This window comes from Takifugu rubripes, chromosome 22 (genome assembly GCF_901000725.2).
Source record: "Takifugu rubripes chromosome 22, fTakRub1.2, whole genome shotgun sequence".
NCBI lineage: Eukaryota > Metazoa > Chordata > Actinopteri > Tetraodontiformes > Tetraodontidae > Takifugu > Takifugu rubripes.
In genome coordinates this window covers 5645575-5669269 of record NC_042306.1, presented here as the reverse complement: position 1 = coordinate 5669269, position 23695 = coordinate 5645575, and the positions used below count along the sequence as shown (strand labels likewise).

The 23695-nt window shown below is 38.6% G+C and overlaps 2 protein-coding genes across 3 annotated transcripts; both read right to left on the bottom strand.

The window, feature by feature from the left end:
• Nucleotides 1–1227: 1227 nt before the first annotated feature.
• On the bottom strand, nucleotides 1228–17428 carry st6galnac3 (ST6 (alpha-N-acetyl-neuraminyl-2,3-beta-galactosyl-1,3)-N-acetylgalactosaminide alpha-2,6-sialyltransferase 3). 2 transcript variants are annotated; one of them, XM_029830387.1, is made up of 5 exons: nucleotides 16649–17428; nucleotides 12420–12593; nucleotides 9337–9746; nucleotides 5509–5616; nucleotides 1228–4284 (listed from the first exon to the last, which is right to left on the bottom strand). In XM_029830387.1, the coding sequence occupies exons 1-5, from the start codon at nucleotides 16751–16753 to the stop codon at nucleotides 4095–4097; spliced, it is 987 nt and encodes a 328-aa protein (XP_029686247.1). In that variant the 5' UTR covers nucleotides 16754–17428; the 3' UTR covers nucleotides 1228–4094. The 2 variants fall into 2 exon arrangements, with proteins under 2 accessions (XP_029686247.1, NP_001167645.1); NM_001174174.1 differs by having other exon boundaries at nucleotides 4095–4284; nucleotides 12399–12593; nucleotides 16649–16666.
• Nucleotides 17429–19191: 1763 nt separating this feature from the next.
• rabggtb (Rab geranylgeranyltransferase subunit beta) lies at nucleotides 19192–23409 on the bottom strand. The gene is made up of 9 exons (XM_011616273.2): nucleotides 23258–23409; nucleotides 22839–22946; nucleotides 22445–22642; nucleotides 21634–21739; nucleotides 21406–21458; nucleotides 21204–21314; nucleotides 20900–21025; nucleotides 20311–20460; nucleotides 19192–19975 (listed from the first exon to the last, which is right to left on the bottom strand). Exons 1-9 carry the CDS (start codon nucleotides 23258–23260, stop codon nucleotides 19835–19837), a joined length of 996 nt encoding a protein of 331 aa, XP_011614575.1. The 5' UTR covers nucleotides 23261–23409; the 3' UTR covers nucleotides 19192–19834.
• Nucleotides 23410–23695: the final 286 nt, after the last annotated feature.

Here is a 23695-nt window from a genome sequence, read left to right as displayed (position 1 = left end):
TACCAGCTTGTTGGATGTTTGGGACAGCAGACTAGTTATACTGATTCGCTTAGTTTTTCTGCTTCTCCCCCGCCCCCTTCTGTATTCATTTTACAGGTATTGCCGCCTTCGGAGCTGCATGATGACCCCGCTGACCCACTCGGCCGGCGGCTTGCATAAATAGTGTATTTTTGTATGTGTTTCTGTGCTCTCATGTGCTCTGTGCTCTCATCTCCTCTCTCTACCCAGCCAGCCATCAGCAGGAGGGTCCCCCTACATGAGCCTGGTCCTGCTCAAGGTTTCTTCCTGCTAAAGGGGAGTTTTTCCTTGCCACTGTTGCTTGTCTGGGGTTAGGCCCTGAGATTCTGGAAAGCACCTTGAAACAATTTTGATTGTAAAAGACATTATATAAATAAAGATTGAGATTGATTGATTGATTGAGATGTGGGAGGCTGTGCTGAAACGGTGAGTCTGGGGGCTCGAGGGCTGTCGTAGGCACGTCGTTATTCAACTGCGAGTGGCTGCAAAGAGCTAGTAAGTACAGTCAGACAGGCAGAGGGTGAGTTCTTTCATGTCTTCCGTTGTCAGCACATCTTCTCGCTGGCTGTGAAACCAGACAAGATGGCTGCACACAGATCTTTTCTCACTTCAAGGAGAGTCTCTTGCCAGAGAACGTGTCTGCGAATGTGCATCTGTCTCTTGTCTTCCTAACCGCTTTATCCCTTTGGGGGTCACGGGGAGGGAGCACACTGGGTGAAGGCAGCGTCCAGCCCTGGATGAGTCACCAGTCCATCACAGGGCCCTATATGAGCAGTTGTAGGTTTGATACCTTGCTCAAGAGTACCTTGGCAGGGCTCTGAAGTGTGTAAATCAAACATTTCACCCATGCAGACTTTATAGGTTATACATTTTGAATGTTTTGATTTGATATTATTAAAATAAATAAGCCTGTTTTTTTAAATAAATAAAAATAGTGTAAATCTTCACATCACTGCTTCAGTCGCTAAATCATTCACTATTGGAAGTTAAGAGATTCATTTTTTTGTAATTGATTTCTTTTAAGACTATAAAACTTTACAGCAGAAAAAAAAAACAGGAATTTAAGTTGCAATATTTCAAACTATGGTTTATTTCTGCAGAGGATGGTTGTCTCGTGCACCATGTGCCACATTTCACATTACATGAACATGTCACTTACAAACTGGTGCTCCTTTATCTATTTTGATTTAAACTGAAAGTAAGCACGACTGGTTTGACTGGTTTATTCCTACAGATAACAGACAAAAAAGGAATTCGACCACATTAGTAAAACTGAAACCATTCAAGACATTTTAGTTATTTCATACACATGTAGACAGTACATTATGTCACTATGATTAAAAGGAGTGTTTGCAAGACAATTACTTCCACAGTAACAAGTCCAGTGTTAAATTACATGCTGCACAACTCGACACACGCTTTACAAGGACACTTGACCTGAAAATGAAAATGGAAGGTGCTTTAAAAAACAAACAAAAAAATCAACAAGATGTATATCTGATTTACATAAAACAAATATAATTAATCATTCAATGTAAAGAATGCACTGTGGGGAAATTTGGACAATAGAACACAAGTACAAACACTTAAATTTAGAATATAATGGAAATCATTAAAAATTTATTTCAATCTTTTGCAGCTGCGACGACAAGAGCTGTAATTGGCTTAGTGAGGGCAAATACCGGTCAACTTTTTTTTTTTTAGCTTTCTGTCTGACAGGAAATGAATAGTAGAAAACAAGCAACCCCCCCAAAAAAACAAACAAACAAAAAACAACAAAACAAACAATAATAAAGATGAATCCAGGAGATTGGAATAGCTGAATACAGAGACCTAGCTGCTTTCAAACTTTAATTAGTAAAAATGACTTCTTATGTGACTCCCACATAGAAAGCCAATAAATATATTTTTAATTATTTTCAACATATTAAGTCACACCTTTAGTCATGTGTTACTAAAGTGTATAAAACCACCTTCCTCTGATGCATAGATGATATACTGCATAATATACTGTAAGATACATGAACTCTTCCCAGGGTTTAAGGGTTGAGGAAATAGCAGAAAAACTCAAATTCAGGAAAAAGAAAAGAGGAAAACAATGAGAAAAAGGAACACAGCCACTTCATGTTTGACAGTGTAACAGGGGTAGGATTGTTGACGACCAGCGTTTACATCTTAAAGAAACACACATGACACATGTAGGGATTAATTCTTCAGTTATGGTCTGCTTTCCCTCTGGAGAAGAGAGGTGAAATGAAGCTATCCGACTTTCTTGAGGCCTCTTTTAAGGGGCTTCTAAATGCAGTGTGAAGAATCATAACAGGGCGTTTTTATATTTTCAAGGGGCTTCCATTTTTTAAACAGAAATATCTGTGGATTCTTGTGAGTTTTTTCCTTTTTAAATTAGCAAAAAAAAATAAATAAATTACAGTATCAAGAGTGTTTTTGGTGTTCTACAGACAGACAGACGTAAGATTGCTCTTCTTCAGAAAAACTTCACTATAAGAGCTAATGTGGTGCCAAAATGTGGCAGAACACTTATGTTGAATTTATCAGCAAAAGTTTCCAAACTAGCCCAAATAACTCCTCAGGTTAGAGGCCTACACAAGGCAGCATGTTTGTTTCCTACCGTGGACAAAGCTGCAGACCACATCATCACGATCTGTTTTCTTCTTGACAATTTGTAGGAGAAATTGCCTCGTGTCCATGAATGCAATTAAAAATGTATTTAGTTAGGAATTCTTTAGAATCAATAGCAACACATCCGAAGGAATCTCAAAATACCAGTGAATAATTTATATGTATACCATGATATAAATGTAATTTCTAATACATCATTATATGTTGTTTAATATCCTTTTGTTCAATGACTGATCATGGTAATATACTTTTTAACTTTTGTTAAAATTGTAGAAAAAAAAAAAAAAAGGATATTTAGCTATTGAAGACTTTTAACCTCAATGCCCCTTGACATGTAAATCTTTAAATTAATACCTGAGAAACAGCCTAAAGCAACGCGTTAAAACATAGTTTTACATTAAGCTCTCCTCTACAGGTGGAATGAAATGGAGGCCTTCAGCTGCAGAGGATGACAGTGCTCAGGTACCTTCAGCACCCTCACTATCAAATTACAGCTTTAAATTCTTCCACTTTTCCTTCCTCCTCTGCGCTGTGGCTCTGACACTATTCACAGCCAGAGGGAGGGGTATGTCAGGCCTATTTAGCTGCGGGGCCCCTGCATCCCAAAACATACTTACAGCCAATGGACCAGAACCAAAACACATGCATGCTGCGTTCATAAACAAATGGAAAACTGTGTTCTGATAATCAGATTGTACACAAAGAGGCACAAAACTGGATGAGAATAGAAGTGAGGCACAACATGACTTTAGAATAAGTAACTACAAATTGTTTCAATGCACTCATAAATCACTGAGAAATGACATCATCAATATTTCCAAGCTTCTGATTGCACATTGCTCTATGTGCTGTCATGCTCACGTTGTTGATGGCACATTGTAAAAATTCTTATCTCAATAAATTAGCCACGAATGAACACGTGAGTTGTTAAACAGAGTGGCAATGCAGAAAAAGGGGGGGGATAAATAACTAAACAAACCACATTTTCATAAAAGTCACAAATTAAAACCATCATATTAGGAGCAGTGTGTAAATTATAAAGGCCAAAATGGGACCGATAAACTTACGCTTGACAAAAGAAAATCGACAAAAGAAAGGAGACAGCGTAGACGAGCTCGTACTATGTCCAACAGCAGATACTGGAGAAAGTTCAAGTTTCTTGCTGATTTTTCAGTCTTCCAATCACCTCTTGCATCAGTAAACAGACTGATGAGTAGCAATAAAAAATTCATACCGTACATTCTCCGATTCTGAAATAAAAGATTTCAACTTGGACAATCGGGTGATATGTTTCTGTTCCTCAGGGTCGTCAAGACCTTTGGCGCGTGACAAGCAATCCCAGATGATCCCTGTCTCTATCGACCCACCGATCACTCAATCTATTTATGCACCCATCTATAAACTGGTGTTTTGGTTCCATGGAGGGCCAGCCAAGGTCACGAAAATTGCCACGATGGGTTGAAAAATTTGATTTCGTGGGTTTTGGCCCACTTGGCGAACACAGCCTTCTCTGTGATGAAGCGGTGCCCTCCATATGGAGCACTCTCATGGAGCATGTACTCAGAACACTCATCTCTACTACCAGGCTCATAGTAGTGATAGGGGACCTTCCTTATACCCTCGGTCCTATAAGGAGAAAAGAAAAAGGAGATAACAGTGTTGTTGGCATTTGATGTGAATCCCAAATCACTTGTAGGACCTGTCAAATTTCTGTGTTTGTTAATTCAGAAAAGCATTTTCTCCTGGTCACTGAATCCACGGTGACCTGACAGATGAGTCCGGTTTGTCACTATGTAGTTCATTTATAGTTATGGTAAATAGCATATTATATGCCCAATCGTTTGAAATTGCATGATTTGAATTTGGACATAAGCTTTTGCCCAGTCAGCATTGTCACTTCTGTTTTAACTTACTTTTATTTTACCGACTTGTAAATTTATTTTGAACAGTTCAAACTAAAGTTCAGGGAAAAGTCACTCTGTTGAACATCCAAATGTATTGCATAAATAATCTCTTATCAAAGTGAAAGTGTTTGAGATGGATTTAACAACAGCATAAATTGTTTCATGTTCTATCATGAGCCATTCTGACCTAGATTATATAATAAGTCATTGTTTTTGAGTTATATCATCTAACAAAGGGAAAAGGGGCAGTAATATGCATCCCTTGCTCAAGCAGCTAATATTAAAAGGACAGTTTTAAAACAGGCTGACTTTTGAGGATAACCAAAGACAAAAGGGAAAACAGCCATTAAGCAACAGAGACTGTGGCCGTCTGCCGGCACCCAAATGCTGCCTCTCGTTTCCCACGGTACTGTAGAGTGTACCAGCACAAAATTAGAATTCACCCTCTTTTCATTGCTTCTTGAAGCTTAATTATTCATGCTGAGGTTGTCTGACGAAAGCTTCTGACATAGCGTTTGACTGTGCAATTGTCTCCAAATTGCCAATAGAAATCCAGTGAACCGTAAGCGTAACAGTGAGCGTAAATTGCAACAGTCATAAAATCCTCAGTTCTAGTTGAGTTATGTCTTTACTTAGTATCTAAGGTTGTGATTCTCCAGCTCTTGCTGCACAAAGGGGGAGATAGTGAATAGTGAAAGGCCAGGTCATTACCGTGCACTAGCTAAATGTGTTTAGGATGATATAGAAAAATCAGTTTTAGCCTTGAGACAGAAGGTGGCATGACTGAATCCTGAGTTGTCATGCCTATAGCATCAGCATCTGATACGTCATCTTCCTAAGACCTCATACCCAAAACATAGAAAAATGCAACTAAGGGTGGAAAATATATGTGTTTGTATGTGTGTCTGTACGTTTTCACTGTGAAGTTAACTGACTGATGTCTTACTTGCAGTAGGTGTCATTTATCATGCCATAGATGTGGATCTCTTTGCACATGTCCATAGCAAGGATGAGTGTGAACCAACCAGTGCTGAGGTAGGAACCCGACTGAATCCTGCAAAGACAAAGATCTCTTTTCTCAAATCAATTCATCGGCACTAAACACATTTGGAAATGTACGGAAAAAGTAATTCTACATTTATTTCCTGAAACTTCAAAGAGAAAGATTAATGCCATAAAAGTAAAACTCTTCATATTTTAAAGATGATGAAGCACATATTACAGTACAACTGATATCTCTGCACACTTGCAGCCCTCACAGGGTAGATGGTCCATGTTCCCGCAAGACCCCCGCAGGCTGTTCAACAGTGCACCGAGTTACACGGAGTCTACAGATTAAAACATACACGATGTGGATGTGATAATGGGAATGAAAGATGGCACAAAATGAGTTTTTAGTTCTCAAGTGTGCTGAAATAACATATCAGCAGTAAAAACAGCTGTCATGCTGACAGTGCTGCTTAGCAACTTGTGACAGAAAACAACCTGAATCACATCACCGTCTTATTCGAGATCATATCGCTGTCATTCAATCAATCAATCTTTATTTATATAGCGTCTGTTACAATCAAAATTGTTTCTAGGTGCTTTACAGAATCCCAGGGCCTGACCCCCAACAAGCAACAGTGGCCGGCTGGGCAGAGAGAGAGGAGGAGGGGGGAGGACAGGTAGAGGAGAGAATAGGTAGAGATCATAGAAATACATTAATTATAATAAAGTGCTGGTGTAGGAGTTAAGTCGGTCAGTGGGGACTGAGGTCAACATACAGCTATAAAGGTGGCTAAACCTGTAGATGGATACAGAGAGAGGGGGAGAAAAGCAGAGAAACTACACAAGAAATAACAATCGCTGAGCTACTCGGAGAGGAGAGGAGAGGAGAGGAGAGGAGAGGAGAGGAGAGGAGAGGAGCATGACCCAGCGGGGTGGCAGAGGCCTGTCAGGTGATCATGTTTCTGGACCCCAGCAGCCTCGGCCTATAGCAGCATAACTAAGATGTTAACCTAATAATTAGACGAGCCTCTAAATATGATAATTAGTCTGTCTAGGATAATAACTGAAACTACAGAATTAGTGATAATAAGCTTTTTCAAAGAGGTTGTGTCAAACTTGTTCTGACACAGTAGCTATGTGACTACCGGTAACTAGAATTGCTTAGTGTATTGAAAGGGAAGAGCTGAATCGCTGCTCCCTTTGGCTCAGGTAGAAGACTGTGTGCCTGGAAGACACAGGCAGAGACATATGGAGGGAAGATAAACCATCCACATAATCTATGTATTGTCTTCTCTTTGGTACAGAATAAATTATGATATTTATTACACTCCAAGTATATTCTACACTTCATACAACTGACATTAAATCTGTGCAAAGTGCTCACTACTGGTGCGAAGACGTGATGAACCAGAAATAGTCAAGCGACATAACGGGAGGAAGCAATACGATGCGTTTCTGGCAGCACTTACAAAAAATATGCGTCACTGCTGTTTCGTGTGAACGAACCTTAAGCGTTCTCACTGATGTCTGTTGCTGTCTATATTCTAGCAGAATAGAGGTAATATATAACATATATAAAATCATAGCAGATGAAATTATTTCTTGTTTCCGACTTGTTTTGTCCTGGCACCTATCCAGGCAGCTGGATATCATCATCAGACCCCAACTAAAGTTCACTAGAGCAAGGTACCGAAAACCCAAATGCTCAGAGCACCTGTTAATAGCAGCTTACTAGTAATTACCGTAATTTTATTCATTTGCAAGAAAAAAAAAAAAATCACCACACTAAAAAGGTAATGGTTGTTTTAGTTAAGGTAAGACAGCTGCAAAGATATGAGTGAAAGGATTGCTACTGCAAGCATAAAATCTCTTTGATTTAGTTTCAGTGGTTTTTATGATTGACAAGAGCAGGGGAGATGCCAGGACATTTCCAGGGCAATGCCTGATGGCAGCTTAACCACCCAATGATGGCACATCCATGTACACTACATGCATCTAACAATAATTTACTCAAATAAGAAACTATGCATCTTCTTCACCAACATCTTGACATCAACCTCTCACATCAAAGTAGTGGTTAGGTTGCACTGGCAAATCCAATCAGTTTCATCTGCAGCACCAGATCAAAAAGATCAAGGTGAGACTTCTGAAGGAAATCTGGCTAGATTAGAGTTGTGTCTGATCACTGCACCATGTCAACTGAGCCAATGGTTGTCCTTGTGCAACATGTGCTAACAGAAAGCAACTGACTGAACCCACTCAAATATCAAAGCTGACTTGTGTTATACATTTTGTTATCAAAATACCATGTGATTATTATTATTATTGTTATTTTTTATCTATTGTCCATGCATGTTCTCAGAGAATAGAGTTCAACTGGGCTTCTGTCAGTTTTTTGAATGCGTTTCGTCTCATTCAAGAAGCTTCTTCAATTCTGCTGGTAGGAACCACAGAGTTTTATATAATTTGCTGGTTTACTGGATGCTGTGGTTGTGGTGGTCGCTGGTAATTTGCATTATTAGGGGGTCATCCTGTGATGTCGGGTGTGAATGATTGTGAAACTTCCTTAGGAGGGATCCCAGGACAGCATTGCAAGTGGTGGACAACTGGTGTCATAAGCCTCCTCTGTTCAGTGAGGTGGAACGTCTTTGAAAAACTAACAGAAGTCCAGTTGATTTCTTTTAAGCTTAGTAATATACCTTTATTTAACCAAGTAAAATAACTTACTGAGTATCAAAATCTCAAATGAATAAGGAAATAAGTATGTGAGTATTCAGACAATTCGATAAACAATTAAATTAATTCAGAAATTAATTCAACTATATATTTACATACCACATCTACATCCATTACCAAGTGTTTTACCAATGAGTAACAAGTGTTGAGAGAGACCAGCTCAATCTGATGGGGCAGAGAACAAAAAGGCCATTTTTTACAATTCAGTTTTCGCTCCGAGGATTGATTTGAGCTGAGACTCTCTGCGCCGTGATCAACTGTGTGTCCTGACAATGTAGACATCCTGCACTTGTACTGAATAATCACTCCCTAATCCAGTGTTTCTGTCCATGTTCTGTGGGATTTCTGAACTGCTGAGCCAGGCTGAACATCAGCATTCTACACAGACATTATTAAGACTACCACCCTGAATAAAAGAGAGAGACAATCAAATTAAAAAGAAATGGATGCAATGCCTGTTACGGAAGATGGTAATCCTCTTAAGTTAAGAGGTCTTAATGACATTCAGTAGGGACAGGAATATGTAGAACTCTGGGGAAATGAGCAAAAGCGAGTTTGAGAAATTAGGTTAATCTGCAACAATAGCCATTGCAAAGCCCAGCTTAAATATCCGTTAACCCACAATTCTCCAAAGGAGAATTGAGAAATGATGCTATTATGATGCAATGTGAGTGGAAGTCTCACCATGTTTCTTCAACAGACATGCTTTTTAACTGTTCAGGCTGCTAAAACTATAGCTTAAATAAATTCTCAGAATAACAACCAGCACCACAGAACTAAATTCTCCTAAAAGCCTAATTTAGACATTGTCTATACTCCAGGCATCACATGCTTCTACTGCAGCATAGAGACACTGCAAAGAAAAGCTAAGAAACAAAGGGGAAATTTTAAAAGAAGGCAGGTGCAGGACACCGAGTGTACCATCAACAATGATTGGGTCCATATTGCTACATCACTGGGTGGATTTGTTAGAGTGAGTATTTAAGTGCTGTTGGAGGACGTAGAGATGCACTTGCTGATAAATGAAGGAAATTGTATTCTGACTTACCTGTCTTTTCCAGTTTCCTTCTTGAAGATCATGTCACAGTAGTTCATTCTGTCCTCTGTGGTGACATAGATACGTGCTTGAGGATAGTTCACTGCTGCCTGTCGTAACATGTTGTAAACAATGCCCTTTCCATCTTTCCTCATGTTTCGCAGGGGTCCCCACACGACGTATACGGTGTTGTTGCCTTGACCAAAAAAGTAATGAGGTTTCTGCAGCAACAGGGGGACACTGGTGTGTGAGACGACTCTCAGGGTGGTTCTGTGTCCCACGTCATGCTCAAAGCCACTTGTTGGTGCATTATTCATCCGCCAGATGCAGGGAGAGCGGTCAATCTGCACTCCAGCAGCTTGTCCCAACATCTGGCCAGAGCTAGACACGATGCTACAGAGCTCACAGTGCAGCTTCAGAGGCTGGGTGGGAGGAAGCAGGACAATTTAATTTCATGTGTACATCACTGTTACATCATTAAACATTTGAGCTTTGACTTTAATGCCTTAATAAAATAAATGTAGGAACAGATTATATGAACAGAAAATCTGCCTGAAGATTATGTTATGGTAGATTATGTTACTTAGCCCCTATTCACAAATGTACATTTATACTCAGGTAGCACAGACTTCAGGGGGCAATTTTCCTCATCAAAGAGAACCAATTGTGCCCCTTCACAGAGTCACATTGATAAATAGTGAAAGCTGTTGATCACAGGAATGAAACCAGGGAACTTTGTAGCTTCCACGTGCTCAATGTTATTATACATTTTTGGTATGATAATTTCAAGTTAAGGATATCTTTATTGTCCTGAGGGGTCACATGCCAGCATCAAAACATTAGAAATGACAATGGCATTTGCAGTTAGAATTAAAAATAAACCAAACACAAAAAAAGAGAGAATAATGATAAACTGTACAAACAGAAAATGGTTAAGGGACAACAATGCAAGCAATCCACCTTAAAATGGCTTATTACTAAGAAATAATTTCTAAGTGTGGCTATATATATATCATATTGGCCTAACAGAAAACTCCACTGGACAGAATCTAGAGAAGATGTAGTTATCTTAAGACATGACTTCAACTGCGACATGCCATGGCTGATCTTGTATCACTAAATATTCCAGCGTCAGTCTCTGTTATAATGCTAAACGACATCTCATCAGCGCATATCTATGTGTAGTATTGGCAGGCTTAATTGAAGCTAAGAAAATGATCACTTTGCATTGCAAACCATCACACTCCTTATCTGAGAAGCATTGAGACATCAGTGGCTCAGATAAATTAGAAATAAATCAGAACACCCAGCTCACAACTGCTGAAAAATGGAAAAGCTGTTGTCTCCAATATGAACTTTAAACTAGGCTTGTCTAATTATTGTACATAATGTAGTTTGGGTTCTAGGGTGGGAGGGTCCTTAGGGGTTGTGTGTGTTTCTTTTGGGTGTTTTTGCGAGGTTTCAAAAAATGTACCTGGCAATTTTATTCTGTTTAACTAATTGTCATACTTTTCCTTCTTTGCTCTGTTAAGAAACTGAAATAAAAATAAAAAAGGAAAGGAAAGGCCTTAAATACATTAATTTGGCTCACATTATATGTACATCTACCCAATAAGGAAAACGTTGTTAGAAGATGGATGCATGATGGATGGATGGAAAAAATAAAACTATGAGTATGGTTTTACGGCACCTTGCACAAAAATAAAGAAACAAAAAAAGAATGATCTGCCATTTTAGCTTGTTAAACTTGATGTGTGCAGTAACGGAAAACTGTCTACATAGAAGATTTTATAATGCTAAATTGGTGTGATGGGACACTGCAATGCTGTTGCAATGTATCAGTTATCTGTGTCAGCACTTTGGAAAAGAGGCAGTTATAATATACTTAACAGGACCTTCACAATTCACAAGTGTTTGAGTGTTCGAACCATGTTACAGTAAACACCCATCCATTTGTCATTCTTCCATCCATCTTTACCCTTAAACAAGGTTGAGGGAGGGTAAAGTAAGTACGATTAACATAATCTGACAGAGTTAGGATTATCCAACTACTCAGACATAATACAAAAAATATCAGACTTACTCTATTTAGGACAGCAGTATAGGGTGCAGGGGTTTTACAGATTTGACACATGTATGGGGGCATGGAGGTAAACAACATATACGTGTCTGCCGTTACTTTTGTATAATTTTACATTGACTTTTTCTATTTATCATTTAAACCACATTTAAATTATAAATCAATGAAGAAGACATATAATATTCTGATCTATGTTTCAAGCCAACCAACCAGTCACCTTTTTCAATAAAGGCTCAAATACACACTAATAAAATTACTGTTATGTTTTTTGTTTCTGTTTATTTGGCTAATAACTCGATTTGATTATAGATTTGTACAAAAAACCCATTCTCTTTTAACCCTAAACTTTCTGAGGGATCCTAATACTAATTACATGAATTGCAAACCAAACTTATGGATCACCTAAAAAGCTTCTAATGGTGCATATTTTACAGCAACACACTTTTTACACTCATATTCAGAACAATCACAGCCATTTTCGATTTATTGTGCGAGCTAACAGCTGAAACAGTGGAATGTGAAGACAAATGGGGACTCACTCCTAGAAGCTATCACACTTTCTCTATCTGCATAAATCTCCATGGAAGAGAGCAGTGATTTAAGTGGATTTATCTAGCGGCACAAACAGGTGCAGCTGTTGGATTGGTGTAAAACATAATTGCCTCTGGGCTTTTGTTCTGTGAAATCAACTCTCTGGTACCTAAAATTGTTGTTGTTCTCCAACCAGGATCCATGATTGCATTTGAACGTACCATCATTACCAGAATGAGGAGGAGATGCAGGTCCATGTGGTGTTGAGGTTAATGAGCAGAGTTTGGTCAAGTTTTTTGGTCAAAAAAGTCTACCCAAGAAGAATAAAATCCCAGCCAGTCTGAATATAGCTAGACAGATAGATGCAGTACATAGAAAGGAATGCTAAATCATCTAAGGTCAAATGAAACAGCCCAAAAAACAGACCTTTGCGGTTGTCTGAATGTATCAATGAGCCCCTCACCTCCTGTTTAGGGATGCTTACATAGCCCAGATGAGGCTTGAAGCCCTTGTACGGCTGCTTGGAGAACATCCAGTGGCTGCTGAATCCCTGCCTGAACATCGGCTGCAGGCGGAAGTAGGGCTTTTCCGAGTAGTTTGCCACAACCACGAAGAGTGACACCGCCACAATCAAACTGGTGGCAATCAACAACTTCCTCTGTGGATGGAAAAGAAATGTGCTGGTGACAAGGCTCTCAATGTTATACATGTGTTTCAAATTACTTCAAAAGATATTTAATATAATACAACTCTTCACAGTTATTTAGATAGGCTCTAAGATAATTGCCTGTTGGAGTAAACGAAGGATCTATTTCCATGTTGCTGAGAGCATCATAGGTAACTTTAATCATTGTTTTAAGTCTTTTAACATTCTCTTTTATCAATTTCCTATTAACTATCAATTATTTAGGGTGATAGTATAAAATAAAAAATACAATAAATCACTCAACAGGATACATTTTTAATCTATTTCTCTAGGATATGGTTTCTAAGATCTAACTGAAATGTATGTCTAATTTTTCTGATACACAACTTTATAGTTATCTTAGAAAATTATCTCTTTTAGAGATACTGTATAATACTGTTAATGTTGATGTTCTTTGATTATGTGGCATCTACTGCACATCTGTTCATCCCAGGGAGAGCATCCCTCATCTGTGCTCTCCCTCAGCTTTCTTCTTTTCCCTAAAAGTTTTTTTTTTTTTTCTACATTTTTCCTGACCCGATCAGAGGGTCTAAGGACAGAGGATGTCACAACTTGAAAAGGCCTCTGAGACAAACAATGTTTATTTTATTCCCTGGTGAGGAACATATTGTTGACACCCCATTAATGCGGCTTTGTAGACTTTGTATGCTTGACAGTGCATTTCAACTGAGTTTTGGTGCAAAACTGAAAATGTATTCAAATCTACATGACAATTGTGCAAAAGGTTACAATAATGCTCCCTCCCTGCAAGAGTATTCTTTTGCCAGTCATTTCAAAATTCAAGGATTTGCAAAAAAAATTTTAATTATATGCTTCAAAGGTGCCTGTATTCTTTGAGAGACTGTGTCTCTTCAGCAGAGTGATTTTAATTTACCGGTAGTTAGTCCACCGACAATTCAGAGAACAAAAGCAGTTAGATGATTCCCAATTTCTACAAGCAAGTCTGAATATTATAACTGTTTCTTTAATAAAGAAAGAAAATTGTTAAAAGTTGCAAAAGAAATTTATATCAACAAACAATCAAATGATAAATTAAATCTCAGTGCAAATTATGCCTCACTCAGCATTATGTAAAATAGTTTTCAACGCTATTAGAATCTATTGGGACATGGAATAAATAGAGTTTTCCCCCATGAAAAGAACTCCTGGCCATTTAAATGTGCCACCGGTGCAATAGGAATTAACATTCTCTTCTATAATAAAATACAGTTCAAATAACCATGATTCAATCACGGGAGGTTCATAAGTATTACCAAGAGATTGCAAACGCAGAACTGTAATTATATTTTTAAAACTGTTGCTTATGGAGGTGCGAATAAAATCTAATTTTTACTATTGCTCCATCCTCCAGAACAATTTAGTGCATGGAGATTTTCATTATGACACCCAAAAATGAGGTGACATATGAAAAGGAAATGTTTCGGTCCCCATCTGGCATAATAGGTATATTAAGCTACACACATTTTAACAACTGCACAGTTACAACCAGAAATACTCCAAATCCAACCCCTAAACAGCAAACATGGATGTACCGTAATTTTTTTGCACGTGTGCATGCCCATGTTCAGAAACCGACTTCTATAATCCCCAGAGTATAATCCCCACAACCACAATGAATGAATTCATGCATTTATGAGGAACGTGTACCAAACAAGCATTTAACATTTTAAGATTTATTAGATCAGTTTTTCTAATAGAGTCTGTCTATTGTGAGGACAGACTGACACACGACACAACAATAAAGTCTTTCTTTCCAAAAAGCAATGTCATTAATTGTTTCTCTCATCAGTAAAATGATTTAAATACTTTTAATCCTCAGTGATATGATAATACCTCACATTATGCATATTTTGGATTAAGAGCAATATTAATATATTAAGAGCAATATTAATGGTGACACAGCTGGAGGGCACTTGCTCTTTTTTGGGGGGTATAATCTAACCACAGATTCAACACACATGTCAACAAACGCCACCTGTAAAAGGAGAAAAATTGAATAATTTTCATGAAAACTTTTTGGTCTCCCTTGATTTTGTAGGTTCACTAGAAAATTAGGAGTTTCAAAGTGTCATACAAGATTTGACCAGCTCCTACTGACAAAAAACAAGCATTATGTTTGCAATATTGTTCTTGTCACACAAAAATACTCAATAATTCTGTGAATACATGTGATCAACATGTGACCCAATACTAACACTAACTGGTCATACGAAACAATCAGATATACATTTATTCCAGTTTCAGATGTGAGTTAAAGCAAACCCGTTCTGAGTTTTGGCTCTGCAGAATCCAATGCTTTAATCTGGGGAATTTGTGAAATGTTACAAGTTAAAATATAGATAAAGCCAAACAATAGTGATATTGTTCAGGGAAATCATGTGAATTAATGTTTCTTACTTAAGAAACATCGCAGCAGTGAATTTGCTTAGTGAATACCACAATATTGGGTAACAGGCACACCACATTGAAAGCCTAAAAGTTAAATTTAAGTCTGGACTGAAAACTTACCCCAGTTTCAAGATGTTTGGGAATATAAAATAGAAAATGAAATATAAGAAAACTTATAAAACTGCAAATACTCTCCAGTTCTTTGTGTTTGAAGTGTCAAGCCATTGGGAACTTGGACTGCAAAAAAATCATTTCAATTTGCTAAATGTCTGTAATTAAGAGCTGACATTTAGCTACTGTCATTTGTCTTAGCACTTCCATATAACTTTATAATAGAACCTGTCACTACAGGTTTGCTCAAAAAGAGACATTTGAGGACCGAGGGAGTAAATCATAAATGGAAAAATCTAAAAGACGACAGATGCACTGTCTCATTTAGATGAGACAGCAAAACCATCACTGATTTTACTTTAATCAAGATTGTCAGGAGACGTGAAGCACTGACATTTTCAAGAAGCTTATAAATCAAAAGATAATCACAGAAATACACAATTAATAACAGTGTTTCTGTAATGTAGAAAACAAAAACAGAGGAAGGGCTTGTAACAAATAGCAGTCCTGATGGACTGCTCTCTTAATATAACTCCCCAGCTACTGTATGACTGTCAAACATCAGGTCAAATCATTTATCAACCCTGTCAAGAAATGAGACGCAAGATGCAAAGGACATCTCTTTTGATGTACTTCCACCATGTGCACTGTCAATTCTGTAACACAACTGAAATATCTCCACCTGTAATGGTGTTAAATCAAATGGAAAACAAGCCTGGAGGGAGGGAGGACATTAATGCAGTTAGAGGTGTTTTCTGCTTGCTCAGAGGTTGAATGTTGTGCACAGGACCGGCTGCACAGAAGAGGCATGCCTATGTGGTCTGACCCAACAGACATTGTAGCTCTAATAGTTACAGTGCTACATAGCTCCAGAACACTCCAGGGGCCCGTCCCTGGCCTCCACTGACAGCGCCAGAGGATGTGAGCATCAGATATTAAACAAATCTGCAATCCATGTGCAACACTAGCTCCATGACAGCGAAGAAGAAACTGTTGAATTTGCTCTTGCCACAAAAGTTTAAAGGCCTGAGACAACTTACCACAATATGTGTTTGTTGCTAATTTTATTTTATAAAATTTCATTTTACAATCTCATTTTAGGGTCATCAAAGAACAAAATGGACACTAAAATTGAGCCCTCTGAAACATCCTTTGTGACCCTGTGGATGTGCGTGTGTGTTTTTCCACAAATTGCGGCCAAATAAACAAGAGAACAGCCAAACTTTTTGCAACGGTTGAGTTCGTCTCTGTCCCACAAGCGACAAAAGCTGATGGTGGATCGGTGCAATTCCTTCATTTAAAGCGAACCACAAATCACATATTTAGAGACACAGCAAACATGCTAACAGGCAGAAATCTGATTGTTACCGCCGCGAAGCGCCACAACCATGATTGCTATTTCACTTCGCATTTGCTAATATGATGCGCCTGGAGCCGACCGCGATAACTGATTATTCGTTTCTGTTGATTTTAACTTTCGTGCTATTTGAACCATAAACGTCACTAACCTTCCACATCCAGGCCATTCTTATATCTGCGACAATGGTGGATTGCCTGGTTTCATCAGCGACAGAATATCGCTCACCGCCGACGTCTGGGTCCACTTGTATCATGTATGTGCAGTAAGAGGAGACGTGGATGTGGTAACATTATATTTACAGGTCGGCTTCAAAAGCGCTGATGTGCACCGTTATCCGCCTCATCTCCCCGGTTTTTCCCTCATAGATGCCGATGTGACCTGAACCGACGCCGGACTTCAACTGGCTGACGTAGATCACTGGCCCCGCCCCTGGCCGGTCACGTGATCGCACGCTAATTCCCCCACACTCAATTCCGTCTAATAAATACCAAATAAACAAGAAATATTATCAGCCCACCGATATTAGATTTCAGAAACTTGAGCAGAAATATGGGTTACTGAAGCAAAGACAGGTATCTTACACTCTACCAAAGCTGCGTTTATCATACAGATTGAAATTGACAACGTTCATAAAATTTATATAAATAAATCATTATTTCATATGACAATATTAACTTCTTGTTTCTGATGTGATGTAATTCTGGATGTAATTCTACGCCTCCTTTAGTAAATTGCGCATTGTCTCTTTGGGCATCTTTTATTAATTCATTCTTGAAGCTCATGCCTTCATTCTAAGGTTCTGGAAAGACTAAGGTTGATGGTGTGAAGATAAACGTAGCACACGCGCGCGCGCACACACACACGCAGAAGTGCACATCGGGCAACATTTCGGGCTTGGGGGCACTGGGGGTAGAGGTACACTGTCAAAAAATGGGTTAAGGTTACCCCCCCCCCCCCCAAATATATATATATATATATATATATATATATATATATATACGTACATATATTACCACTGTCTAGAGCAGGAACTGTCTGATGAACTGTCTACTGTCTCCTACTCCATTGCAGAGAGGACAAAGCCTGCCCACACACTGATCGTGTAAGACCAGACTGGCTGTAGCCCAGTTGTTTTTTTTTTCCTGTGTATGTACGTGTGTGTTGGCTGATGTGAACAAGCACACATCTTGAGCATTGCAAGGGTTAGTCTAGGACCTCGTCTGGTCCTCATCTCCTTGGGGACAGTGGTCTACAGGCACTTTGGTTTCTGTGGTGGGTGGCAGGCCCTGGGTGGAGGGCATGTGGGGACCGTGTGTTAGGTGTTGTTGAACCTGTTGCTCTTTGGCGGGATATGTTTCTTTTTTGTTTGTTTTGTTGTTTTGCTGTGATCACTTGTTTGTGGGTTTCCTGGCAGTCAGGTCCCACAAGTTTCAAAATTCATCATGATACAGGATGAGACACATCCTGATAAAGCCAAATCTGTCTGACACAACAAAGGCCTTCAGATGCCAATGCTGCTGCCTCCCTGCTGGACAGGACAAGGTTAAAACAAATAAATACAACAAAATAAACTGTGTTTCCACTGATGCTGAGTTTAGTTAAGTAAATAGTTTTAGTTGGGAAGAGGTATTCATGTGTTTTGTATTTTTCTACAGGGTCCTGAACAGTAAGAACTATAATTTGCAGTTAACAATTATGTAAATAGCAGCAGATTCCCAGTGTTCGTGTACAACATGTTTTGTTGTAATAATGCAAGCACAGTGATGGTAAATTTGATAAAATGCAGGGGAGCAACATGGTTTGGGTTTTATGTCAACATTAGACTTTCTAAGAGGAGTTCTGCCTCAATGGTTTCCTCCCATTGTCCAGAAAAGTCTGCATCAGGTCCATTGGAGACTCTTAATTGTTGCTAATGATCAGGATCAATGGTGTGCGTCATGCATGGCAAACTGTTGAGTGTGAATTCTTGAGTCTCACCGCGTGACTGTAGGGATGGACTCCGGCATCTGGTTTGGACATGGGGAAAAAAAAGACAGGACGGCACTATTGCAAAGTATACATGATCTTAGCCAGCCAATTGTTGTTTCTCTCATAGGCTACAAACTGGCTGAACCGATGAGCAGTGCTGCCATCTAGTGTCCAAAACGAACTAAAAAAATGAGGTCTCGTCTCGTCTTAAATGCTTTATCTCTCTCGGGTTACGGGGAGGGTGACCATATGGGCGAAGGCAGGGTCCCACCTCTTGATGAGTCGGCTGATCATCTCAGGGCCTGATATGAGCATTTGGCTTTTGGTAGCATGCTCAATGGTACCTCGGTCATACTCTAAAGGTGTATTAGGGGAAGGTGCCACAATGCCTTTAGAGCAGGTGTTATCACCAACACCGGGACTCAAACCTAGAACCCTCCATGTCTCGGCCCAATCCGCAACAGACTGAGCTACCACCGCCGACAAGTTCCACGTAAGTTTAGGAATAATTTAATTGATCATCTACTAGGTCAAATTAAAAATTTGAAAAAAAAACCTGACATAATTCCTGTCTCATTCTTAGTCACAAAAATCTGGAATTTTAAAGGGGTGGGTAGAATTTCTATACTTACTTGAAAATAGAGCTTCGAATATTTTTTGTGGTTGATTGGAACAATTAAAATAAATTCATGCCATCAATAATTCTGATTTTAACCAATCTTGTCTGTTTTATAATGTGGAGCACATCAGTAAAAGCCCCCCTAATATTACTTTTATTATGAATAATAGTACAGTTTAAGCATGAGAGAAAATAATTTCAAGATTTCTATGATGTAACAACACTAATGTTAACATAGGAAGAAAGAAATCTTTATATACCCCCTTGAGATTATGCTTCTTTATAGTGACTTTGAGTGTGTTGGTCTTCCTTTTTGCTGTCAGGTTTTATTATTAAATAGGGTATAAACCAATGATCTGAACTATGCCATGCAAAAGTGTTCTAATGTGTAACAGTGTCTTTCTGCAACTATTGCAGATTCAGACACTTGAGAACAGAAATAAAAATGGTTCCATTCATTATTTTCTAAGGGAATTGAAAAGCTAAGAAGTGAAGACATGATACTTTTTCAAAGCCTGAGGTGCTTTTTTTTACCATTTTTCAAAACACCACCTTTCTAAAATGTTGTCTTGATGTGAGACTGACAAGATAAATATTTAGTGTGTGAGAGTTACACGCTCAGTGAGTTGACACTTAGGGCTTGCTGATCGGTTGTCATGGAAGTGTGACTGTCCTCTCTCTGCTCCCAACACCAATCCATGGTGGGCCACTGTCAGTGTGCCTGTACAAATAATGTGTGTCCGAGTCCTAGCTAAGCAGTTCTGGCTTCAGGTTGAGCCTCTGCATGATGTCCTCAGGCATACACAAGACTGGATTAACTGGCTTGATCTGTTTATCTCCAAGAAGAGAAAGGCCTGCTACTCCAAAGAGAGTGTGAAAAGGGTCCACCTGTAGAGAAAAGGGTGAGTGCAGAGAGATGAGTGCAGAGTTAAAGACAAACTGTGTCTGGTTATCCCAGCACATCACATTAATTTATTAGCATTAAATAATGGGTCTATAACACCAGTTCCAATTGTAGTAAGATAGTCTCGACAATAAACTACTGGCAGTCATATCTTGATTGCCTGTTTTCGAAGTGATTGTGGGTCTTCACTAACAAAAATGTGCCTGTGTTATATTTTCAAAAATGACTGGAAGATACCCAGCTTAACAGGTTGCAGGAAAAATAACATGTGATGACACAGATGGTTTGTGTAATCCTGGACGAGTTAGTTGAAGCTCACCATGTCTCCCGGTCTATCAGCAAAACCTCCAGTTTCTTCATCTTGACAGGCAAGGATAAATGTTCTCAGCTTGGCCTTATCGATCCAATGGATCTTACCAATGATTTTCAGTGAAGCCAAAACCCACCACGAGTAACATACATCTGGGAGCTGAAAAACACAGGATGGCATTTATAGAGGTATAAATCTACTTTGCACAAGCATGGTAAAACAATCATTGGCCTTTTACTGAGGTAAAACCAGTAATATTAAGTTCTTTAACTGTGGCTACAACAAACATGACCGTGAACCATAACACAAAACTAACTAAACTAACAATGATTTTGTATTAACTGTGTATTTCTTTATTTTCTGCCACAAACCCATTGTGTTTCCAACTTTAGTTTACATACAAACCTTCAAAACAATCATTGGCCTTTTACTGAGGTAAAACCAGTAATATTAAGTTCTTTAACTGTGGCTACAACAAACATGACCGTGAACCATAACACAAAACTAACTAAACTAACAATGATTTTGTATTAACTGTGTATTTCTTTATTTTCTGCCACAAACCCATTGTGTTTCCAACTTTAGTTTACATACAAACCTTCTCTGGACGACCATTGAGTCCTCCAGACAGAAGTTGCCTCTCACAGAGCCACCAGCCGAGAAGGTCAGCATTCACCTGGTGCAGTTGACCAGTAAGAGAGAGGAATCCAGTGCAGCAGTAAATCTGAAAGACAAAAGAAAAATATAGATGTACCTTACCACATGGACCTATGCTGTCTTTCAAGGCAGTCATGACATCTCAGTAATGAGCTGGACCTGCCTCAGCGGGAATTTTAATATTTTCCCATTCATTAAATAGCATGGTAATCTCCGTAAAGAGCAAAAGTTAATTGTGATCTCACCTGCCCAGCATGAGACTCTGAACCAGGTCTGCAGCCAAAACCTCCATCAAAGTTCATACAGGACAAAACAAATTCCACAGCTTTGTCAACATTTATTGCATCCATCCTGCCCTTCAAAGAGAGAATAGGCAAAGAATCATCTGAAATTCCTTTTTAAAAAAATATATAAAACACAAAATGATGAGTGAAAACACACCCATACCAATAGTGCAAGGGCAGCAGCTGCACAAAAGGAAAACCGAGTGTCTATTTCCCCTGTAAAGATGAGCAACTGGAATCATGGACAGAACATTTACACTACACAATAATTGGAATAGAAATGTAATGTTGTCAAACACGAGACATTTTAAATATATGAAGTCAACAATTTTTACAAAACGTCATAAATAGAGGGTCAGAGGAACAGAAATCAAAGTCTGACTGTACTTACCCCATTTGTCACCTGCAAATGAGCCATCTTCCTGCTGCAAACCTTTAATGTATTCCACTACCTTGTCCACATCAATTGCATCAGTACTATCATACAGGCAGAGGATCTGCAAAGATTTTAAAGGTGATTTAAAGGTGACTCTACAAAACTATAATACCGTAATTATAATAATTACTGTAAATGTAAATTATAAAGATGTTTTCAGAATGTGTGCAAGGAGTAATGTGACCATATATGAAATTATAAAAGATTAGTAAAATAATATAAATACAATTTGTATAAGTCTAGTTACATTCTCAGACCCTAAAATGTAAGACATTTAATTTAATTAATTTATAGCCATTTTAAGCATCTTGACAGACCCTGAAAAGTATAGATCAAGTAAGAAAGTCATCTTTATTTACGGCATCTTTTGTATTCTTTCTTCAGGGTCAGAAATAACTTGTTTTATCATCAGAAGGTAAATTTTAAATTTTGTCATTTGCAAAATCTGAGCTACTGATAGACAGTAAGAATCAAGAAACAAGGATAAATTATCACTCACCTTTGTAACAACCATCAGTATTAGGTCAATGGTGTTTCAAAATAAGTTATTTTGGCATGTTTTGGTGTGTGTGTGTTTGTGTGAATGTCTAATGGGTCTAAGCCAAATTTCTCTAAGAGGGCAACATTAAAGTATATATTTAATCTAATCTCCATCTAAATTCCTGGGATCACAATGACCCCTCAACTGCATTTGTAGATACCATCACATCCAATACATTGGAGGGGAGAAATGAATGAGAAAACATGTCATATCTACAGTAATCACCTGGATGGCACTGAGGGTGTAGAGCAGATGAGGGTCATGTCCAATGCTGGCACTGATGCCTCCACATTCATGCTGACATGCTGTGATAAAATCAATTATCTCCTGCTGATTCATCCTAGGAAGCTGCCCCATTAGGTCCATCACTGTCAGCCCCCAGTAGATACCACTCATCCTCAGATACTCTGACAGAGTATACTCCTTGATGATCACAAAAAGAAAAAATGAGCAGGACAGAAAACACATTTCTTTTAACCGAACGTGCAAGTGATGAGGCTAAGTTGTCACTATATTCAAGTAAATTGTAAACATGCAGGCAAGCAAGCAAATAAGATGCATAACCCGAAATAATGTGTAAAATGACTAGCGTACAATGCAAACTTCAGATTGTACTTACATAATCGTCATTTTTGGAGCCATATGCAGCGATGTAGTCTGCGTGTTTATCCAGCAGCAGTGTGTTGGGACCGTCAGGCTTAATGATGACATCTTTCACTTGGGTACCCTAATGTAAAACATACCGAACCTTACTGCTCAATTAAACCACTTTGTTGAAAAACGACATCAAATATGCTGTCGGTTTATAAAATGACACCAATATTAAGTAGCCTAATGACTAAATGAGCTTCTGACAGGTCATGCTATGCGCATTAATGCTAGCCAAATTATAGTCATTTTGCTGGTTATTTTACAGATTATACGTCAATATAAAGACACAACACGAAATGTTTCCTGGACATTTTTGACTAATTTGACAATCATGTTATGTTAAGATACATTTTCTGAAGTTAACAATGATAACATAAAGACAGTTACCATTCTGGAAAGATTTGCGGCGATACCTTCTTCTTCATACGTTAATGCAAGTTATCTTGTTCTTTAGACGCTGTTTACCGCCACCTCTGCTTCGGATAGCATATTGCAGTTGTTTTCATTTTTTCATTTCATTATTGAGCAAAAGATTATGGACAACGGGCAATTGATTAAAAAGAAGAAGAAGATTCGTGAGATCACCTTCTTCCAATAGCTTGGGATACTATTTTGAGTTGGCAATTTTGGTGGACACAAACGTCAGAACGGGTACCTGATTGGTCTGCAGCTATGTAGTCCCGTGTACAACAAATTACAATATGCTGTGCATTCCAAGATCTTTCTGTCAGAACCACCATGACTATCTTTAACAATTTAAACCACAGTGGATCACCTGATGGATAGGTTCAACTTGGCTGCTATTGACCCGCATCAATAGTTCCT

Excerpts from the sequence above, each read along its gene's own strand:
- st6galnac3 (XM_029830387.1), bottom strand. The coding sequence starts at position 16,753 with ATGATACAAGTGGACCCAGACGTCGGCGGTGAGCGATATTCTGTCGCT. Across the intron at positions 9,747-12,419 it reads TCAAGCCTCATCTGGGCTAT|CCTCTGAAGCTGCACTGTGA; the intron begins GTAAGCATCCCT and ends CCTCCCACCCAG. Across the intron at positions 4,285-5,508 it reads ATAAATGACACCTACTGCAA|GACCGAGGGTATAAGGAAGG; the intron begins GTAAGACATCAG and ends TTCTCCTTATAG.
- rabggtb (XM_011616273.2), bottom strand. Across the intron at positions 21,459-21,633 it reads ATTTGCAGGTGACAAATGGG|GGGAAATAGACACTCGGTTT; the intron begins GTAAGTACAGTC and ends TCATCTTTACAG. Across the intron at positions 19,976-20,310 it reads CTGATAGACCGGGAGACATG|GTGGACCCTTTTCACACTCT; the intron begins GTGAGCTTCAAC and ends TTTTCTCTACAG.